We start from the raw sequence: 23,551 nt of genomic DNA, 5'->3' as shown, positions 1-23,551 counted from the left end.
GAGGGATGGAGGAGGAGAGAAAGAGAAGGAGAGAGAGGGAGAGGGAGGGAGAGAGGGAGGGGGGAGAGAAAGAAGGGGAGAGGGAGGGAGAGGGAGGGAGAGAAAGGGAGGGATGGAGGGAGGGAGAGAGGGATGGAGGGAGAGAAAGGGATGGAGAGGGGGAGAGAGGGAGGGAGAGAGGGAGAGAAAGGAAGGGATGGATGGAGGGAGGGAGGGAGAGAGGGAGGGAGAGAAAGGGATGGAGAGAGGGAGAGAGGGAGGGAGGGGTGAGAGAAAGAGAGAGGGAGAGAGGGAGAAAGGGGAGGGAGAGAGAGGGATGGAGAGAGGGAGGGGGGAGAGAGAGGGAGGGAGAGGGATGGAGGGAAGTAGAGAGGGAGGGGGAGAGAAAGAGAAGGAGAGAGAGGGATGGAGGGAGGGAGAGAGAGGGATGGAGAGAGGGAGGGAGAGAGAGGGATGGAGAGAGGGAGGGAGAGGGAGGGATGGAGAGAGAGGGATGGAGAGAGGGAGGGGGGAGAGAAAGAGAAGGCGAGAGAGAGGGATGGAGGGAGGGAGAGAGGGAGGGAGAGAGGGAGGGAGGAAAGGGGTCAGCCGTGTCTCTGACTCTCCACCGTCTCTGTGATGGAAGCTCCTCTGAACTCTGATGTGCAGCTTCTCCTCAGTGTTAATGTTAGTGAGTCTCCAGAGCTTCGCTGAGCCGCTTTCTCACAGCGCGGCTGCTCAGGGCTTTAATGAGCTCCAGCTGGACTGAAGCTCTGGGAACTGACCATCGACAGCAGCGATGCTCCACAGGACGCGCCGCCGGGGACACCTAGTGGTCAAAAGTGATCACTTGCTCTCTCACAATGTACAGAACTTAGTTAAAAGCCCCACAATGCTCCACCAAACACAGCTGCGGTCAGTGATGACCAGCAGAACATCCAGACCTTCAGTCATTAATGTTCCTTCCATATTCACAGACAAATCACATAAAACCACAGTCACGTCTGTTCTAGATATAATTATAACTGTGTTCTCTAGCTTTTGGCACATATGTACAAAATCATATTAAAAAATGTTAAAAATATCTTTGTTTCTTCTGAGACACAGCGCAGATGAATCCACAGCAGCTGAAACCGAGAATAACAACAAATAACTTCGGCTGGAATAAAGTATTTATTATAAAATCATTTTAGTGAAATATCTGAAGATCAAATGTCCTTCATGAACATTAACATACAGCTTCTTCAGAGTAACCCCGTGATCCTGCAGCGCCGCAGGGACAGGATACCCATCGTGTTTATTGACGAGTCTCTGGATTTGAAATGAGGTTAAAGAGATCCTGTAATAACGTCCCAAGAATGCAGTCATCTTAGAAATGTGTCTTAACTCATAAGGTAACAATACTTTCACTGATAGTTTATTTACAGTATTGAAAGTGCAATATATTTGTAAGTGAATGTGTTATTTGAATGTGAGCTGTTATTAAAGTTCTCCTGCAGAACCTCAGAGCTGAGCAGCCCAGCCTGGACGGAGAGTCTCGACCCTTTACGTTCTACTGTAAACCTGCTGAACTCACACGGCCTCAAAAACAGAGCAAAGTAATGATGTTTATGATAGAAAATCAGTAAATCAGTCAAACCTGAGCAGAAAACACTGTGTGCTGTAAAAAAATGTCAAAGTATCATGAAATCTTATTTATTATTTTGAGTTATTACAGTATTAGACTTTATTACATTTCTAAGTGAGTTCAGTGTAAAATCTGGCTACATTTCTGGCTGACATGACGTTACGGGGCAATCATGACATCATTGGGCTGAACGTACTTATTTATATGAGGGAAATGTGTCATATGTCAGTGTGGCCAGCAGAGCAGCACCCCCTGGTGACCATGATGAGTTAAGAGTCTCATCTAAGAGCCTCACCAGGAAAACCGAGTCTGGGTTAGGCTCAGTCTGTCACTCCCGGCTGAAGTTTATCTCTTTTAAACTATTTCTGCAGAATATTACAGTTTTGAGATGCAGAGAGTAGAGTTTCGCTTTAATTTCAGGGAATTTAATCCATATAAGAATCGAGAGTCTCTCAGAATCAAGAGTCTCTCAGTGACCAACAGCAAAAACTCTACACTAAAACTGCACTTCAGGTGACGATAATTAGTCTGACCATTTATGGACCTTTAAACCATTTCACTATGACTCCAATAGTTCATCATATACATAGAAATGGAAATATTCTCATCTTAAAGGGCAACTCCAATGATTTTTAAAATTCATATTAAAATAGCTGTTTGGTGTGAAACGCTCTGTTCTAGATATACTTACAGAGTCAGAACTGTTCACAGTGGTGGTGATAGGAACCAGACGTCCCCCTCTAAAAGCTCCTCACAGAAAGTTACTACATGAAACAGTTCTGATTTCACTGCCTGATGACTGAGACGCTGTTTTATGATAGTTTAGAGAGCTTAAACTCCATTCATGGTGGAGGGAGACATGCAGGGCGCTGTGACGCAAAATAGTTCCCAAAGAAAATGTATTATTCCAGATTTTCCACTATTTTCCATCATCAACATTCCATATAAACTCAGACGACTTGTGTAGGTTCTGGATGGTAAATAAAATGTAATATAAATAAATAAATCTGTGTTGTACTCATGGCGACCCCTGGTTCCTATCACCACCACTATGAAGACATCTGAACCCTTTCACACCAAACTGGAAAATGGGTGGAATTCCCCTTTACAGATCAACATTCAGCACTTTCACTGTTTCACTTTAAATGCAGTTCAGACACAAAACAACAAAGCATCACTGTTCAATTCATACACCGTTTATACTGTTATTGTACAATGAATTATTAAGGCATAAAGTTCTATACGATCTTTAAAGAATCTGATATACTTTCATATTTGATTATGTACATTATATTAGTAAATTACTGATACAACCTGTGATCGCATGTGCAAATTAACTCCGTATAATCACTTTATATTACGATCTTATAAGACTTTTAAGTGGTTTATTGTAGCTACTGTTTTATTACGGTGTTACTAACGGAGAAGGTTACTGTGGAGAAGATGCATCATTATATATTATTATATAAAAATCAACTGAAAAATAATACAAAATAAAAACATTCCAGTGTTTCATATGAGACACAGCGCACAACATTCAAACGGTCTTGTACAGTAGCTTATGTAAAAAATAAAGAGGATTTCTGGATGAAGTGGCATATTTACATATTATATTGCATTTATGCTAATATATATATATATATATATATATATATATATATATATATATATATATATTACACATTATACACAGCTGAAAAACATTTATAAAGCACTTATAAATACTTTATAAAAATAAAACTCCACAGGGATATGGTGGACATCTTCATCCTTCATTCCATGCATCTCTAACGGCGGCTGTACACAGCGTCTGCACATGGAATAAACACATACATACAGTCTGAAAGGTCATCATGTGGACATTCAACTTCACTGAGACTGAATTAAGCTGCTCCAAACAAGCATTTGCAGTAACAGCAGACAGAGCAGCTTTTGGCTAATAAAGGGACTCATTTAACTGAACTAACACTGAACTAAAGCCACTCTACAGCACAGAAACCTCACAGCACCACAAGAGACACTGTCAGCACACACTGACCACTGTATCAGCTCCACTGACCGTATAGTGCCACAGTTACAGACTGTAGTCCATCTGTTTCTCTGCTTACTTTGCTACCCTGTTCTTCAGTGGTCAGGACCCCCATGGACCCTCACAGAGCAGGTAGTATTTGGGTGGTGGATCATTCTCTCACTGCAGATGATTAATGATTGAATTTGGCTGCACACAATAACATAACCATCTCCACTGAACCCCAATATAACAGGGCAGGACCACCACTGTGCCCACCTGCTCAGTGATGACAACAGCGCCAACAGCTCTGATTATGTATGTGACCAAGAAAATAGCAGCTAAGTCAATACAAATGAAGGAGAGAGAGAGAGAGAGAGAGAGAGGCAGAGAGAGAGAGAGAGAGAGAGAGAGAGAGAGAGAGAGAGAAAGAGCGAGAATGAGAGAGAGAGACAGAGAGATAGAAAGAGACTGAGAGAGCAAGAGAGTGAGAGTGAGTGAGAAAGAGAGCAAGAGAGAGAGAGAGAAAAAGTGCGAGAGTGAGAGAGACAGAGAGAGCGAGAATGAGAGAGAGACAGAGAGAGATATAGAAAGAAATTGAGAGAGAGAGTGAGAGAGTGAGAGTGAGAAAGAGAGAGAGAGAGAGAGAGAGAGAGTGACAGTGAGAAAGAGAGCGAGAGAGAGAAAAAGTGCGAGAGTGAGAGAGACAGAGAGAGCGAGAATGAGAGAGAGACAGAGAGAGAGATAGAAAGAGATTGAGAGAGAGAGCGAGAGAGTGAGAGTGAGAAAGAGAGTGAGAGAGAGAGAGAGAGTGACAGTGCGAGAGAGAGTAAGAGAGAGAGTAAGAGAGAGAGTGACTGCTGCTACTGAATGTCCTCCTGAGAATTCCCAGCTTGAAGGTCAGATGTTTCGGCCGGTGCTTCAGTGTCAGCTGTGCTTTGTTCTCACTAATCCTGCCCACCTGACTGAGAGCTGCTCATGACTGACCGTAACAGAGGACGTGCTGACCTCTGTGGTAATCTGAAGACACGTTCTCGTAGAGGGGATACAGAGGGTTCTCCTGCTCGTTACGCAACTTCCGCGCACGAAGCACATCTCGAACACACTGGTGCAGGTAAGTATACTGACTCTAGAACACAGACATAAACAAACAGGCAGATAAAGAACCTCAGCTTTATTACATACAATAAACAACACGTTCTCCTAATCACTATTCCCTACATCAGGCACTATCTAGAACACCATTATAATGAATGACAATAACCACTATTCATAGTGCATTATGGGTATAATGCTAGTGTGCCTAGTTTGCAGTCTACCTATCGCTGTGCATTGCAGGATCGTGAGAGCGCTGGATGTTCTTCACTGTATCTTCGGACACAAAACAGTGTACAACCGATGTACCCGAGTGGATATGAGATACCCACAATGCACTGCATTGTTTGGTGTGAGGATTCAAGCAGTTTCTCTGAATCTCTGCACACCTTTACAGGTGTGATATTCTGATGTTGTGGTCAGACTCAGCGGTTATAGTGGACCGACTACAGGACATCTACAGAGTTTATGTTGATTCATAAGTAATGATAACATACAGTAATGCGCCGACCTGCATGACGGAGCGTCCCAAACCCTGTATTACGGTTCTACACTGTGATCCAGATTTATGAGTGTAGGGTTTAGTGATCAGAGGGCCATTTTGGATAGAACCAAATTCTGTATTTTTGGAGGGTCAGGGTTGAGGGGTCAGATCTCACCTCTGTCTGAACCATATGAGAGCGATGAAGCCGCATGTCAAACACAGCTCCGTAAATGTCCACCGTATCTTTAGTGTCCAGCTGTTGAAGGACCCGGTCCAGCGTGATAAAGGTTCCAGTACGGCCCACTCCAGCACTGCGGGACAGAAAACACAGAGCGTTTTCACTGAGATAAACAAACTCCTTCAGCTTTTAGAAGATCCACATCTTTAAACAAACAACTTCATTAAAATACAATGAAAAAATAACTGCTATTGTTATGGACAACAAGAACACAGAGTGCACTGCATCCTCAATGTTCACGCACGGCATCTTCAGCGTTCATGCACTGCATCCTCAATGTTCACGCACTGCATCTTCAGCGTTCATGCACTGCATCTTCAGCGTTCATGCACTGCATCCTCAATGTTCACGCACTGCATCTTCAGCGTTCATGCACTGCATCCTCAATGTTCACGCACTGCATCTTCAGCGTTCATGCACTGCATCTTCAGCGTTCATGCACTGCATCCTCAATGTTCACGCACTGCATCTTCAGCGTTCATGCACTGCATCCTCAATGTTCACGCACTGCATCTTCAGCGTTCATGCACTGCATCCTCAATGTTCACGCACTGCATCCTCAATGTTCACGCACTGCATCTTCAGCGTTCATGCACTGCATCTTCAGCGTTCATGCACTGCATCCTCAATGTTCACGCACTGCATCTTCAGCGTTCATGCACTGCATCCTCAATGTTCACGCACTGCGTCTTCAGTGTATACAAGGCATCTCCAATGTTTACTGTCACGATTGGCTCCTCCCACTCCATGTGCCTTTTTGTTTTGGTTTAAGTCCTGCCCCCTGTTTGGTTACTCGGCCCCTGATTGTGTTCACCTGTCCCTCATTACCCTTTGTTACTTAAGCCTTGTGTTTGCACTTTGTCTTTGCTGGTCTTTATATCGGTCTTTGTCCTTGCTCTGTTGGATGTTTGCTTTGTTTGAATATCTGTTGTTGTTTGTTTCTGGTTTGTCATGTCTACCCCACGATCTGTACGTATCGGCTCTTTGACCCTGGACCGTTATGACCCTGATTTTGGATTTGCCCTCCATAAAAGTCGCTTACCTCCGCACATGCGTCCGCTACCTCGCTGCCCGTCACATCTACACACTGCATTTCAATTTCAATGCACACCCAATCACTGCGCAAACCCAATCACTGCGCAAACCCAATCACTGCGCAAACCCAATAACTGGCAAGCTTTAACTTTAACCAATGAAAATACAGGGTCCTTACGTGTCTGAGTGACCAGGTTCCCGAAAACACACACAACAGAGAAATGTTATGGCCACACATACCATCTTAAGTCTAAAAGCAGACATATAAATAATGAACGACCACTATAAATTCAGTGATTCACCTTTTTGTTTTAGGTGTGTATGATTTAACTCACTCCCAGCCAGCTGACCTTAAAATGTACATTCTCAGTGAAAAGACTGTGATTGTTATTATTGTGACTGTTATTATTTAGCATTTGAACAATAAAGTGTTAGCAATCAAGTCACTTTTGTAAACTTTATTGAAAGAGAGGAAATCCACACCAGCAGGATCTCATGAACACACATACGTCTGTAGATACAGTTATTATGAATGAGGTCAAATTAAATGTTTATGGTTACACATTGTGTGTATATGAAGTAAAAGTTTTATTGAACTAGGTTGAGGCTGAACATCTCAGCAGACAGGCTAACAGGGTAGACAGGCTCCTCCAACAATATTCAGTTAGACTTTACTGGAGGATTCACTGTAAAACTGTAACATACAGAGTGAAGAATGTTCCTCACATCTGTTACACGTTTCAAATGCTTCGGATGTCAGTGTTTAAGCAGAACTGGAACAGAACTGAACCCTGAGGCGGAGGAAACAAGAATCAGTTCGAGCTTTGCTCCAACACTGATACGTTAGATAGATAATTACTGTCCCGAGTACCATTTTTTGGGCTCTGGAGCTTCAATAGTAATCAACAGCAGATATTCAAAGCTCACTGAAGTGAGCTAAAAACCTCAAACTGTACTGTATTCAGCAGTTTGTCCTTCAGGGATAACCTACATTTAGCCAAAAACAAGCTGAATAGTCCAGCTCTAATCACTGTAAATCAGCAACATTACGCCGATGAACTCAGATTACTTATAAAGGGTTTATAAAGGGGAGGGTTTCTGCAGTAAATGTTGATCTAGTATGATAATATTATGTGCAGCTGTGAGACGTTTATGAATTTAGTGGCTCAAAGCAACATTGAAGATCAATGATCTAAAACAAATGATCAAAGTGGCATTAAAATGATATAAAATGCATTAAAATGGAATTTGCTAATAGCTGCAGAGACCTTGATAGTACAGTGTACTGTCCACATCACAGTACCAGGTGGAGCCTACCAGCTGGACACACATTTATGCAGATTTGCTGCATTATTTTTTATTTAAAGTACTTAAAAATGTCTTTATATGTTTTTCTAAGAAAGGGATTGTTGGAAGGTCCTGTAAACTGTATTTTCATCAGTTTATTCAATCATCAGTTTGGCTTGAAATGAAAAAGATTAATCATCAGAACAGTCCCCTCGATAACTCATTTAATCAATCTATAAAGACCCCACACTGACCTGCAGTGGACCACAGTGGGTCCGGAGCCGGGGGTCCTGTTGATGTAATCGCGTACAGTCCGCACAAACTGGATCAGAGACTGGGTGGTCTCCGGGACCCCGTGGTCTGGCCACACCGTGTAGTGAAACTGACGCACGATTCTGGAGAAGTTCAGCTGCTCTTCCTGCAGAAGAAACACAGAAGAAGGTCTAAAGCAGGGGTCTCAAACGCAAACCACCTGGGGGGTTCTAACCTGGTGGTCTTATCTGACGGTGGGGGTCCCAAAACTGTCCCAAATTTTTGGCTGTTATTTATACTCTTCCTATCTTTTTGAGGATATCATTTTAATGTAATTATATCACTGGATATTAATTCTACCACTGAAGTTTTATCATCATTATTATTATTATAATTATTATTACTATTATTATTATTATTATTATTGTTGTTGTTGTTGTTGTTGATGTTATTGTACACACGCTGCAGATTTTGAATTCCCGGATGGTCCACTCTGGGAGAACAGACTCAGACAGCATTTGGACGATGAGATCTCCGTAGTACAGCGAGTCCTGATCAAATGGCCAGTAGTGATCACACTTCACCTGCAGGACACACATACATAGAGAGGTCAGTGGGGTTTGGTCTAGTGGTCACCTGAACATCACGAAAGACTCGTCCGTCCACGTACCCTCCCTTTCTCCACGCACTGTGTCACCATGACCACGTTGTGGACGTTCTGCTCCCAGACCATCTTCCAGAAATCGTCCTTGGTGCCGGGCAGCGGCCCCTGGGTGGCAATATACTCCCTCCTGAAGTTGTTCCCCTTTAAAACAATCCAGCACAGCAACACTGACCAGCTGATCCCCAGACATTACAGCAAAAAACTTCCCAAATGCACTACAAAAATGGTGTGTTGGTAAATGAAACTACATTAAATATAGTGAATATATGTAGTATTCAATTCTGAGATGACTCGGACTGGAATGAGCTTTTATAAATGGTTGTGTAGGTTCCTGTCAGTCATCATAACCAGGTAATGTAGGTGTGTGTAGCCATGTGAAAGCTGATCTACAGATAAATATCATCAAACCTGACCTCTGTCTGTTTTCATAAACACAGAGTCAGTGGTCTCTAACAGATTTGCTCAGCAGCTCAACGCTATTTGAAAACTGTGTAAATGAGATTTTTTCTTCTAAATTAAGATTCACAAGCAGACGAACCGCCTTACAGGAATGTAGCTGGCATTGATATAATCTGAACAGGGGTCATCATCCACATAGGACAGCTTCACTCGGGTTGAATCATCTGAAATAAAACCAAGGAAACAGGAGGTCATGAGAAGCTGTGTGTCTTAGTCAGACAGCAGGACATAAAGTTGGACCTGTTCACAGTAAACAGTCTCACAGGGCAGGATGTTATTGTAGCGATTTTTCCCGCGGTTCTCCGGCAATAATGCTGTGTCCAGTGGCTGGTTACGCCCAACGTCCTTCAGGTCCTGCAAACACAAAACAGAAGAGAATATGGTCAGCAATGAATACAATCAGTGATGAATACAGTCAGCAATGAATACAATCAGTGGTGAATACAGTCAGCAGTGAATACATACAGGGCTGAATACAATCAGTGGTGTATACACTCAGTGGTGTATACAGTCAGTGGTGAATACAGTCAGCGGTAAGTAGTCACCAATTAATACAGTCGGCGGTGAATACAATGAGTAATGAATATGGTCAGCGGTTTATACAGTCAGCAATGAATATAATCAGTGATGAATACAGACTGCAATGAAAACAGTCAGTGGTGAATACAGTCAGCAGTGAATACATACAAGGCTGAATACAATCAGTGGTGTATACACTCAGTAGTGCATACAGTCAGTGGTGAATACAGTCAGCAGTGAATACAGTCAGTGGCGAATATGGTCAGTAGTAAATACAGTCAGTGAATGCAGTCTGTGGTGAATACAGTCAGCAGTGAATACAGGCAGCGATGAATACAGCTATTAATGAATACAGTCAGCAATGAATACAGTCAGCGGTGAATACAGTCAGCAGTGAATACAGTCAGTAGTAAATACAGTCAGTGAATGCAGTCTGTGGTGAATACAGTCAGCAGTGAATACAGCTGACTGTATACATAGTCAGCAGTGAATACATACAGTGTTGAATACAATCAGCGGTGAATACAGTCAGCGATGAATACGTTCAGCAATAAATACAGTCAACAGTGAATACAGTCAGTGGTGAACACAGTCAGCAGTGAATACAGCTATGGTCTGTCAGTGAATACGGTCTGTGGTGAATATGCTCAGCAGCGTATGTGGTCAGTAGGGAATATGGTCAGCTGTGAATATGGACTGTCAATAAATACAGTCAGTGGGTCAGTGTTGATTCAAGACTCCTTTCACTGTTTCATTATAGTGAAAGTACATTATAGGTTCATAACTACCTCATACTCCTGTGAGAGCAGGTAGTTGGAGTCGGCCTGTAGTTTAGTAAGATGCACCTCAAACTGCAGGAGTTTGATTGGGCTGAAAATAAAATGAGAGAAGATCTAAATGGTAAAGACAACAGTAATGATTCTGTAACAGAAAGGTGGATTATAAAGGCCATTTTTCATTTGCAGATTAACCCTGGTCCTGTTTTTCACCACTGATGCTGTAATTTAGTCACAGAGGAGGCTTAACTTACAGAGTGAAGGCATGAAAGTGCACACATACCTGGAGATTCGCCGATTCCTGAAAAACCAAATTACAAATTAAATGAGAAATTCAGAATAATGGTGTGTATTTCTACTACTTTTAGTTTTCACCACTGTGTCGCAGCTCATAACTGAAATAATACAAAACCTCTCTAATATTAATGTTTCACAAACATCACAGATACAATGTTATAAACAGCTGTACCCCCTGATGGCAGAGTGCGGGCCTGTATGGTTTGATCTCTCTCTCCTCACACTCATCCGCACCACAGGCTCCTGCACACTGAAACACAACACACAAAAAACACAATGACTAGACATTCCTGACCCTTAACAGGTCAACAAGAGTAGCTACAGAAATGACTGATAAACAGATTCACCTCATAACTGTAACATTGTGTGGGGACTGAATGAGAGTACAAACACAAACACAATGACAATGACAATCACAAACACAAATACAAACACAATCACAAACACCAATACAAACACAAACACAATCAGAATCACAGATACAATAACAAACACAATCACAAATACAAATACAAACACAAATGCAAATACAAACACAATCACACACACAAACACAAATACAATCACACACACAAACACAAACACAATCACAAATACAATCACAAACACAAATTGCCATGAACCGCCTATTATCACAGGAAAGTTTAACTGCAAGGCAAAATAACCAATCAGAGACATGGCGATTTTTCAGAAAGAGGCTGCGCCAAAACAAAAACATGGGACACAGAAACGTTAGCAAACACACAAAGATAGCTGTATTAAAAGCTGCTAAATGCTTTGAGATTAACCTAAATCAATTTTAAAGGTTTACTTTTGTGAAAAAAAAAGTTGCTGCTTTTCTCTGTGACTGTTTAAAGCTGACACAGAGAAAGTTAAAAGTGATCTACTGAGGCTTCTGTGGTCTCCATATAGTCATTTAAGTGGTGCTGTCATGCGCAGAGAACCTGACCAGTGCTCGGAGTTGTAGAGCGCAGGTGTGTGTATCTTCATTAAAAACAGCAGTTTCAAATTTTTGACAGTGTTTGGTGAGTGGGGGCTTTGAGACAAACACTGCAGTGAATCAGTACAGAGACAGAGGAACAGAGGAGGAACACAGTGTAGGACTGTAATGAAAAATAAAAGATCAGCAACTCACGCTGTGGTCTGAGCACTGTGTCCAGTGTGGTGTGACACCCAGTCAGAGCACAGTATGCTCTGAGATTAACTTGATAGAACTGAATGTTCAGTTTCCACACATGCAGAGTGGGAGAGAGTTTTTATTCTGTGTACTGATAACTGCCCATTCGGCGGCGTTACAGAGTGGACAATTCTTAGTTGCCGTACTGATAACTGCCCATTCGGCGGCGTTACGGAGTGGACAGTTCTTAGTTGCCGTACTGATACCTGCCCATTCAGCGGCATTACGGAGTGGACAGTTCTTAGTTGCCGTACTGATAACTGCACATTTGGCGGCGTTACGGAGTGGACAGTTCTTAGTTGCCATACTGATAACTGCCCATTCGGCGGCATTACGGAGTGGACAGTTCTTAGTTGCCGTACTAATAACTGTCCAGTCGCCGGCATTATGGAGTGGACAGTTCTTAGTTGCCGTACTGATAACTGTTCAGTCAGCGGCATTATGGAGTGGACAGTTCTTAGTTGCCGTACTGATAACTGTTCAGTCGGCGGCATTATGGAGTGGACAGTTCTTAGTTGCCGTACTGATAACTGTTCAGTCTGCGGCGTTATGGAGTGGACAGTTCTTAGTTGCCGTACTGCCTGTAACAGAGTGCATGTGGTGCCACAGTTGTTTAACATGAACGTCAGAGTTACTCACGCTTTATGAGCTTTCTGTCTGCAGATCAGCAGCACACTGACCCCCACAACCGAAACAATCAGGAACAGTCCGGCACTCACTCCCTCAATAACACCCCCAACAGGCTCTGTAGGAACACAGCACCATCACAATAACACACAGACTGACTGCATAGTGAGGAGTGTATGTCTGTGTGTGTGTGTGTGTGTGTGTGTGTGTGTGTGTGTGTGTGTGTGTGTGTGTGTGTGTGTGTGTGCATGCAATACCTGTGTGTGTCATTAAAGGCAGAGACATGAAGGTATCGGTAAAGAGAGGAGATGAAAACTCAACACGGTTCTCATCAAACAGCTGCGTAAACGCCCGAACACTCAACCTGAGAGAGAGAGAGAGAGAGAGAGAGAGAGAGTTTGTAACACTGTTCTGCATGTTTGTGTTTTTCCTGCTGTGATAAATTTTATAACTCTATAAAAATCTCTGTTAAACAAGCAGCAGGTGAAGCACCTGTATGTAGTCCTGGGTTTGAGTGGCCCATCGCAGAACTCAGGCTGATCTCTGGTCACATCTTTACTGTGTCGATGGTCACAGCTGCCCCCGAGGATGTTCATGCCTGAGCCCAGTGCGATGTCGAAACCCTGAGTGGCACTCTCGGGACCCTCGCCGCAGTCACTTTGAAAATAGCCAGTCTGATACACCTTTATGGAGCTGTTGCTTCTATAGTCCCAGTAAGAGGGCAGCGGGTGGCACTGTTCAGGCTGAAGGTCTTTACTATCTGCAAACAAACACAGCAAAACCAAACCTGAGAATAACAATAACAACATCCAGTAAAAGCATCAGATTCATACCGGATTAAAAACACTCCACAATTATTACTGTAAAAACTGCACACAATGCAGATTCGCACCGGATTAAAACACAGATCTTGCCTCCAATCACTTCAGTTACAGAAATCGGACTCTAATCCAGCTGGGCTACGGATAGGGTCATCAGGTTTGTCTAACTCTGAGATTATAATCTGAATCTGAAGATTTGAGATGAGCGCACACAGACCATCAGACTCAGCCACGACGATGGTGAAGAATTTCACGGCTCCATTTACGTCGCTGAACCAGCTGCAGTTGAACCGGAAGTCAATGGTGGACTTGGTGATGTGCGCCGTCACCTCGCTGACTCGTGTGGACAGGGGGGGCAGCGGGGGTCCTGCAAAAACAGCACAGCTTACTGTCAGAACACATCAACACCGAAACACAGCAACCTGGCATCTCACTTCAATATAAAACAAGATTCAGTTTGACTTCATATGAGCCCTTTTCAGCCTCTGAGGTCAGCTCTGCTGTTCACACCTCAAAACACAATCATTCTGACACAGACCGGAGCAGGAACCATGTGGAAAACGCAGATTATTAATGATCATAAGTGGAAGAGGAGATATTTGATCATGATTTAAATACTTGTTTTATAGAAAGATGTTTGTAATTTTCTGCCATTAAAACAGTTGAGCAGACATGATGATCCAGAGTGTAAATTAAAAGTACATGTAATTTATTAAGTAACAAAATATGTAATTATTTGTATAATTATATTTAAATAACTAGAAGAAGATGCAGAGTGATTGTGTAGCGTGAGCAGTTCCCAGGCAGTTGGTAGGGGGCTATCAAACAGTTACTATGGCATTTTGGTGGTTGTTAAAGTGTTGCTAAACTGGTTGCTATGGTACCCCAGGTGGTTATTAAGTCATTGGTAAGTAGTTGCTATGGTGTCTCAGGTTATTGCTAAGGTGTTGTTAGATGGTTGCTATTATATTCCACTTGGTTGCAAGGGTGATGCTAGGTGGACGCTACAGTATTCCAGGTGGTTGCTAAGATATTGCACGGGTGTTGCTATGATATCCCAGGTGTTTGCTAGGTGGTGAGTTGTTGCTATGGTGTTTCATTGCCAAGGTGTTGTTTGGAGGTTGTTATGGTATCTCTGGTGGTTGCTAGGGTGTTGCTAAGTAGTTTCTATGTTGTCCTATGTGGTTTTATGGGTGCTGCTATATGTTTGCTATCCAATCTCTGGTGGTTGATAGGGTGTTGCTGGGTGATTGCTATGGCATCTAAGGTGGTTGCTAAGGTATCCCAGATGGTTGCTTGGATTTTTCTAGAGTACTTGCATTATCGTGATAAATACATGGAGCGCACAAACATTTGCCAATTACAAAATTCTGCATTTGATTCCTATTCATTGAATGGAAGCCATGCATGTGATCGAAAGCTGTATACAAGCACACCATTCCTGATCAGATTGAACATTCTAGTAAGAACGGTGTCAATATCTCAGATATTGTGGTGCTAATTATATAATGTAAATTAAATGAAAAGCAAAACAGATCAAGGATTAAATACGGTGAACATTTTTGGTTTGACTACGCAAAGTGTAGCTCTCGGTCTCAGAACATTGGCTGCAAATGCTCAGTAGCTGACCGGTTCAACTACAGTTCTCTTTTTGACCACACGAGGTCAGAGCACTCACGGTCGATCATGGTGACTACACTGTCCTCGGCGGCCTCACTGGTCATGGTATCGGAGATGACTTTGACGGAGATGCTGTAGCGTCTGTACGGCTCCAGCTCAGTGATGTGGTACTGCGTGGTGTTTCGCGCCGTTCTCTGAGAATACACCAGCGCAGGGGAGTCCTGCCGAGAACACTCGACAGTGTAGGAGTCAAAGTCTGTCTCCGGGCGACTCCACGAGCAGGAGATAGCGGTGGAGCTCTGAGGCCGACAGTGCAGACTCTGAATCCTCCGAGGCTCTGAGAGAGAAAACATACATGAGATTCAAAGAGACAGAAAAAACTACAGAGCAGAGTAAAGAACAGTCTGACCTTCAACAGTGATTTTGTTCAGGTTTTATAGATAATCTGTCATATGTTGACAGGCATGGGTGGGATGTCTAGTTTAGGAAGTACAGATGGTGTGTGCTGTACTTTAGGGAGTATAGATGGTGTGTGGTGTAGCTTAGGGAGTATAGAGCGTGGTGTAGTATAGGGAGTACAGATGGTATGTGGGGTAGTTTAGGGAGTATAGATGGTGTGTGGTGTAGCTTAGGGAATACAGATGGTGTGTGGTGTAGTTTAGGGAGTATATATGGTGTGTGGTGTAGCTTAGGGAATATAGAGTGTGGTGTAGTATAGGGAGTATAGATGGTGTGTGGGGTAGTTTAGGGAGTATAGATGGTGTGTGGTGTAGTTTAGGGAGTACAGATGGTGTGTGGGGTAGTTTAGGGAGTATAGATGGTGAATGGTGTATTTTAGGGAGTACAGATAGTGTGTGGTGTAGTTTAGGGAGTACAGATGGTGAATGGTGTAGTTTAGGGTGTATATATACAGTGTGTGGTGTGGTTTATACAGATCGTGTGTGGTGTAATTCAGGGTGTACAGACGAGTTCAGCACTGACTGGTGCGAATGCTCCTGTAGATGGGCTGGCTGTAGGCCCCCTGTCCCCCGGAACTGCTGATGGTGCGCAGGCTGAAGTGGTACAGCCGGCCGGGGTACAGGCCCTTGAGCAGCCTGCTGCCAGACATACGGCTGTGGTACGGGTTAAGCACAGACAGCTGGTCACTGGGGGTCCACTGCAGGTCAAAATCATCATAATCCGTCCCTTCTGGAGCGCTCCATGTCATCTCCACAGATGTGTTGGTGACTCCATTATAGGAGAAAGATATTGGTGGCTTTGGGTCTGTAGAGAGACAAGAACACATTTCAGAGGGTTCAACGCTGATAAACACTAAACACTGAACCTAAGGAGAAACTGTAGGACACAACTCAATTACTGAAAAGCTGACTCTAAATGTAAGTATTGTGACATGAACCGAGTCTGTTCTACAGTTTCTCGTTAGGCTGAATGAATAACTGACTCTAAATGTAGGTATTGTGATATAAACCAAGTCTGTTCTACAGTTTCTCATTAGGCTGAATGAATAGCCGACTCTAAATGTAGGTATTGTGATATAAACCAAGTCTGTTCTACAGTTTCTCGTTAGGCTGAATGAATAACTGACTCTAAATGTAGGTATTGTGATATAAACCGAGTCTGTTCTACAGTTTCTCATTAGACTGAATGAATAACTGATTCTAAATGTAGGTATTGTGATATAAACCGAGTCTGTTCTACAGTTTCTCGTTAGGCTGAATGAATAACTGACTCTAAATGTAGGTATTGTGATATAAACCAAGTCTGTTCTACAGTTTCTCGTTAGGCTGTATGAATAACTGACTCTAAATGTAGGTATTGTGATATAAACCAAGTCTGTTCTACAGTTTCTCATTAGACTGAATGAATAACTGACTCTAAATGTAGGTATTGTGATATAAACCAAGTCTGTTCTACAGTTTCTCGTTAGGCTGTATGAATAACTGACTCTAAATGTAGGTATTGTGATATAAACCAAGTCTGTTCTACAGTTTCTCATTAGACTGAATGAATAAGCGACTCTAAATGTAGGTATTGTGATATAAACCGAGTCTGTTCTACAGTTTCTCGTTAGGCTGAATGAATAACTGACTCTAAATGTAGGTATTGTGATATAAACCAAGTCTGTTCTACAGTTTCTCGTTAGACTGTATGAATAACTGACTCTTGTTAGGTTGAATAAATAACTGATAGCAGGCACTCACTTGTCCTGCCTTTGGTGGTTGCCATGTTGGTGAGATCTCCGCTCTGTGTGCGGACGACAGCAGTATAGAGGCGCCCAGGAACCAGGTCAGTGAAGGCGTGGCCTCTGCTCTCCGCCCTCAGGCTCTGCTCAGCCTGCTGGGATTGATCAGGGTTGTAGAGTGTCAGAGTGTACCCACTGACCTCACCCTCCGCCCCCTGCCAGCTGATCCACAAAGTGCCCGTAGTGTTCCTGCTCTCCACCAGCAGCACTGGCACCGCCGCCGGGACTACACAACAAACAACAACAGCGAGCTTTATTAGACCAGTTTATTAGACCATTCTCTATAGCAGCAGGACATTAACACTATATTCACATACATCACACAAGTGATGGAACATGTTCTACTGAACCAGCAAGCTTCAAGATCACTATGCACAATGCCAAACGTCTGCTGGAGAGGTGTAAAGTGCCGCCACTGGACTTAGATTTAGTAAACTTAGATTAATCTCTAATCCTCTCAGCCCAATTCATTAAGAACCTCAGCTGTCTTCTTGAGTCATCTCTTACTTTCAAGTCTCACATTAAGCTCGTAACTAAAACTGCTTTTTACCATCTGCGTAACATTGCACACTTACGCCCTATGCTGAGTGACAATGATGCTAAAATGTTGATCAGTGCCTTCATCTTCTCTCGCATCGACTACTGTAACTCACTTTTCTGTGGCCTTCCAGTTAAACTAATCAATCATCTTCAGTACATACAAAACTCAGCAACCAGGGTTCTTACCTACACCAAGCACACAGCTCATATCACTCCTATTCTTCGACAGTTGCATTGGCTTCCTATTAGTTCTAGAATAAAGTACAAAATCCTTCTTCTTACCTTCAAGGCTTCACATGGTCTGGCTCCGTCATACCTTACTGATCTCATTTCTTTATACTGTCCCTCTCGTGCTCTCCGATCTTCTAATGCTGGACTCCTCACAGTTACCTCAATTAGACTTTCTACAATGGGTGGCAGATCTTTCAATGCTGCTACGCAAAATCTGGAATTCTCTATCTTCCACTCTTCATAATTGCTCTTCTCTGGCTTCCCTCAAATCCCTGTTAAAAACCTTCCTTTTTTCCTCTCTGTAGTATAAATTTTTTTTTGATGATGATGATGATGATGGAAAGCATCTTTGGGTTTGTGAAAGGTGCTATATAAATTGAACTTGTACCTGTACACTGTTCTGAATGTGTATGACTGCACTCACGTTTTCAAACTCTCCCCTGGAGTTAACTACATGAGTGAAAACATCTTCAGCTGATTTGTAGCTTCACAGCAAATCAGTTTAAGAAAACAGTTTTCCAGTACTTGAAATGTGTGTTCCTTTTATTTACTAGACAAGGGAACCTTAGAGAAGGTAATGCAAAAGCATAATGTACACATCATTTTTATTATACATAAGCATAAATATACAACCACTTGGCCCATGAACTTAACTAAAAATTATACTCTCAACACTAAAACTTAAGTCGGAAAAATCAGCTCTTTAACACTGTAAAACTGGCTGTTTTCAACATGTAGGAAAGCATCAATATGGAATTTCTAAAATGGTATTGATAATAGATCATTTCTACTGTTGTGACTGATTTCAATAATTTAAATTTGCATTTTAACCCCTAAATTCCCAAATTACCAGCCATGTCACATCCTAAAGTTTATTCTTCAGCAACTATATGGACTACAAAGCAGTCCAAGTTGTTATTATTAAGTTATATAGTGATGAACAGAAGCCTGACTCAACCGTTGCGGTCATGTGATTGGCTGATTAGCTATTTGTGTTAATAAGCAATTGAACAGGTGCCTAATAAAGTGGCCGGTGAGTGTGTATATATATATGCATGCAGGTAAAACTCACCTGTCCTGGTCCAGATGGAAGACTGGTTGGTGTACTGTCCACTGCGGGTCAGAATCAGCGCCCTGTAGGCTGTGCCTGCAGTCAGGCTGTGAAAAGAGCAGGTCAGCATGGTGGCCCCGCCGCTCCGGCGGTCCTGGACAGCCTCAGCGCTGTTGTAGAGGAGAACCTCAAACCCATCAAACTCCCCTTCCGGAACTGACCAGGACAGAACCAGGCTGCTGGACGAGCTGCTCTGGACGGACAGGTCAGGAACAGATGCTGGACCTGCAGCGATCACAGGCTCACCATCAGATCATAAATATCTGTGTTTAAACTAGACCTGCTGTAAGGCTCTTAAACCCAGTGAGGGAGGAGTGATGACACTCCATTGCTAGCTCGGCGCCAACATCAGCTCCTACAGAGATGCTGGTAGGAATTAGCATTATTCTTGAAAATGTAGAATTGTTTTAATTTAATCCTGGAAACGAACAACAGAAAGTTTCAGAATGTTGAACATTTTAAAAACAAAGAAAATTCAATGCAGTTCAACTTTACTGTCATTATACTAATGTAGGTTTTTACAGTATAACTAAACACTGTTTGGCTACTTCACTGTGCAGTGATTAAAAATAGACTGAGGCTTCGGACACAGCTGGTATTTACAGATACTATAATAAATACGTAGCCTTGTGTGATTCACAGCTTGGGTGTTTACAGTGTGTATTGATGGATGTGCGCAGTTTGATGACTGTCTGTGCAATGCATCACAGATGTTATATTCATAAAGTGTGAGGTGCAGGTAAACGAGAAGTAAAAGAAAGAAGAAAGAATTGTAGCACTGATCATATTAAAGGAGAAGTCAGTGTCTGGTACGTACGAGTCCGAGTCTCTGTCACAGTCGCTTTACTCTGCACCCCACCGCTGACCGCTTGGACAATGACGCGGTACCGTTTCCCCGGAATGAGGCGCGTGAACACGTGCTGGACCTCGTCCCGCAGCTTCAGGCTTCTCGCCAACACAGAGCCTCGCTCGTCCTGCAGCTGCACACTGAAACCATCACAGACCCCCAAACCTGCATGCCAGCTCACCAACACACTGCAATCACTCTCCCCCCCATCAGCCTGCAGGGACTCCACACTGGAGGGCACTGAGAGAGAGAGAGAAAGAGAGAGAGAGAGAGAGAGAGAGAGAGAGAGAGAGAGAGAGATACAGACACTGAACTGAGGTGTAGGTGGATATATGTAATATGAATACATAATAATGTATTAATAATAACAATACATTAAAAAAAAGTTATTGAACTCGACAGATTGAGCAGTTTAGTCTCTGTGTTTTATCTCTGGACTGTAGAGAGAAATATACGCTTGAAACTTGTAAAACTTGTGAAAAAATTGTGAAAGGTGAGTTTTCCACATTACAGACTCTTTACTGAGCGGCCGCAGGTACCTGTGCGCGCTGTGGCGGTGCTGTTGTTGATGAGTGACCCGCTGATGGACTGGACAGTGATGCCATACTGCTGACCAGGCTCAAGGGAGCCGAAATTAATTTCGTTAACGTGTTTAGGGACGGGTCGGAGGTCCAGCGGCCGCCCTGGACCGGAGAGGGATACGCAGTAACTGTCCACATCGCCCTGACCCGGCGTCCAGCTCACCCTCAGACTGCTGCTCTGACCCTCGTTACTGATGTGGATGTTCTTCACTTTACTGGGAACTACACACGACACAGACACCACCTCAGCACAGACAGCACCTCATCACAGACAGCACCTCATCACAGACAGCAGCTCATCACAGACAGCATCTCAGCAAAGATAGCAGTGCATCACAGAAAACACCTCATCACAGACAGCACCTCATCAGACAGCAGTTCAGTACAGACAGCACCTCATCACAGACAGCAGTTCAGTACAGACAGCAGCACATCACAGACAGCAGCGTATAACAGACAGCACCTCAACACAGACAGCAGCTCATCATAAGCAGCACCTCAACACAGACAGCAGGTCAGCACAGACAGCAGCTCAGCACAGACAGCACCTCAGCACAGACAGCAGCTTATTACAGACAGCAGCTCAGCACAGACAGCAGCTCCTCATAGATAGCAGCTCATCACAGATAGCAGCTCATTACAGACAGCAGCGTATCACAGACAGCACCTCAGCACAGACAGCAGCTTACTACAGACAGCAGCTCATCACAGACAGCAGTTCAGTACAGACAGCAGCGCATCACACACAGCACCTCAGCACAGACAGCAGCTTACTACAGACAGCAGCTCATCACAGACAGCAGTTCATTACAGACAGCAGCGCATCACAGACAGCACCTCAGCACAGACAGCAGCACATTACAGACAGCACCTCAGCACAGACAGCAGCTTACTACAGACAGCAGCTCATCACAGACAGCACCTCACCACAGACAGCAGCACATTACAGAAAGCAGTTCAGCACAGACAGCAGCTCCTCATAGATAGCAGCTCATCACAGATAGCAGCTCAGCACAGACAGCAGCATATCACAGACAGCACCTCAACACAGACAGCAGCGCATTACAGAAAGCAGCTCATTACAGACAGCAGCTCAGCACAGACAGCAGCACATCACAGACAGCAGCTCATCACAGACAGCAGCTCATCACAGACAGCAGTTCAGCACAGACAGCAACACATTACAGACAGCAGCTCATCACAGACAGCAACGCATCACAGACAGCACCTCAACACAGACAGCAGCTCAGCACAGACAGCAGCTTATTACAGACAGCAGCTCATCACAGACAGCACCTCAACACAGACAGCAGCTCAGCACAGACAGCACCTCAGCACAGACAGCAGCTTATTACAGACAGCACCTCAGCACAGACAGCAGCTTACTACAGACAGCAGCTCATCACAGACAGCAGTTCAGTACAGACAGCAGCGCATCACAGACAGCACTTCACCACAGACAGCAGCGCATTACAGAAAGCAGTTCAGCACAGACAGCAGCTCCTCATAGATAGCAGCTCATCACAGATAGCAGCTCAGCACAGACAGCAGCATATCACAGACAGCACCTCACCACAGACAGCAGCGCATTACAGAAAGCAGTTCAGCACAGACAGCAGCTCATCACAGACAGCAGCTCAGCACAGACAGCAGCACATCACAGACAGCAGCTCATCACAGACAGCAGCTCATCACAGACAGCAGTTCAGCACAGACAGCAACACATTACAGACAGCAGCTCATCACAGACAGCAGCGCATCACAGACAGCACCTCAGCACCGACAGCAGTGCATCACAGACAGCAGTGCATCACAGACAGCACCTCAACACAGACAGCAGCTCAGCACAGACAGCAGCTCATCACAGACAGCACCTCAACACAGACAGCAGCTCAGCACAGACAGCACCTCAGCACAGACAGCAGCTTATTACAGACAGCACCTCAGCACAGACAGCAGCTTACTACAGACAGCAGCTCATCACAGACAGCAGTTCAGTACAGACAGCAGCGCATCACAGACAGCACTTCACCACAGACAGCAGCGCATTACAGAAAGCAGTTCAGCACAGACAGCAGCTCCTCATAGATAGCAGCTCATCACAGATAGCAGCTCAGCACAGACAGCAGCATATCACAGACAGCACCTCACCACAGACAGCAGCGCATTACAGAAAGCACTTCAGCACAGACAGCAGCTCATCACAGACAGCAGCTCAGCACAGACAGCAGCACATCACAGACAGCAGCTCATCACAGACAGCAGCTCATCACAGACAGCAGTTCAGCACAGACAGCAACACATTACAGACAGCAGCTCATCACAGACAGCAGCGCATCACAGACAGCACCTCAGCACCGACAGCAGTGCATCACAGACAGCAGTGCATCACAGACAGCACCTCAACACAGACAGCAGCTCAGCACAGACAGCAGCTTATTACAGACAGCAGCTCATCACAGACAGCACCTCAACACAGACAGCAGCTCAGCACAGACAGCACCTCAGCACAGACAGCAGCTTATTACAGACAGCAGCTCAGCACAGACAGCAGCTTATTATAGACAGCACCTCAACACAGACAGCAGCTCAGCACAGACAGCAGCTTATTACAGACAGCACCTCATCACAGACAGCAGTTCAGTACAGACAGCAGCACATCACAGACAGCAGTGCATCACAGACAGCACCTCAACACAGACAGCAGCTCAGCACAGACAGCAGCTTATTACAGACAGCAGCTCATCACAGACAGCACCTCAACACAGACAGTAGCTCAGCACAGACAGCACCTCAGCACAGACAGCAGCTTATTACAGACAGCAACTCATCACAGACAGCAGCTTATTATAGACAGCACCTCAACACAGACAGCAGCTCAGCACAGACAGCAGCTTATTACAGACAGCAGCTCATCACAGACAGCACCTCAACACAGACAGCAGCTCAGCACAGACAGCAGCTCAGCACAGACAGCAGTGTATCACAGACAGCAGCTCAGCACAGACAGCAGTTCAGCACAGACAGCAGCTCC

At 44.1% G+C, this 23,551-nt stretch overlaps 1 protein-coding gene across 4 annotated transcripts in view; it reads right to left on the bottom strand.

The window, feature by feature from the left end:
• Positions 1-3,287: 3,287 nt before the first annotated feature.
• Positions 3,288-23,551, bottom strand: part of LOC108439034 (receptor-type tyrosine-protein phosphatase beta-like) — a 49,111-nt gene continuing 28,847 nt past the window's right edge. For 3 of the 4 annotated variants that reach the window (XM_017717199.2, XM_037540522.1, XM_037540521.1), the window contains 21 exons: positions 20,476-20,739; positions 19,907-20,176; positions 19,051-19,314; positions 17,167-17,433; positions 15,947-16,228; positions 15,024-15,302; positions 13,563-13,712; positions 13,017-13,284; positions 12,782-12,888; positions 12,537-12,642; positions 10,893-10,970; positions 10,707-10,724; positions 10,436-10,517; positions 9,392-9,482; positions 9,216-9,292; positions 8,676-8,810; positions 8,467-8,589; positions 8,008-8,171; positions 5,369-5,504; positions 4,602-4,743; positions 3,288-3,416 (listed from right to left, as the gene is read on the bottom strand). In XM_017717199.2, the coding sequence (XP_017572688.2) occupies positions 3,394-3,416; positions 4,602-4,743; positions 5,369-5,504; positions 8,008-8,171; positions 8,467-8,589; positions 8,676-8,810; positions 9,216-9,292; positions 9,392-9,482; positions 10,436-10,517; positions 10,707-10,724; positions 10,893-10,970; positions 12,537-12,642; positions 12,782-12,888; positions 13,017-13,284; positions 13,563-13,712; positions 15,024-15,302; positions 15,947-16,228; positions 17,167-17,433; positions 19,051-19,314; positions 19,907-20,176; positions 20,476-20,739 (3,326 nt within the window). In that variant the 3' untranslated portion in view covers positions 3,288-3,393. The remainder of the gene's footprint in view (positions 3,417-4,601; positions 4,744-5,368; positions 5,505-8,007; positions 8,172-8,466; positions 8,590-8,675; positions 8,811-9,215; positions 9,293-9,391; positions 9,483-10,435; positions 10,518-10,706; positions 10,725-10,892; positions 10,971-12,536; positions 12,643-12,781; positions 12,889-13,016; positions 13,285-13,562; positions 13,713-15,023; positions 15,303-15,946; positions 16,229-17,166; positions 17,434-19,050; positions 19,315-19,906; positions 20,177-20,475; positions 20,740-23,551) is intronic. The other variant, XM_017717200.2, reaches the window with a different exon arrangement.

Source organism: Pygocentrus nattereri, chromosome 8 (assembly GCF_015220715.1).
Source record: "Pygocentrus nattereri isolate fPygNat1 chromosome 8, fPygNat1.pri, whole genome shotgun sequence".
In the NCBI taxonomy this organism is placed as follows: domain Eukaryota; kingdom Metazoa; phylum Chordata; class Actinopteri; order Characiformes; family Serrasalmidae; genus Pygocentrus; species Pygocentrus nattereri.
Note: the sequence above shows the minus strand (reverse complement) of the source record. Positions and strands in the feature narration are given on the sequence as shown.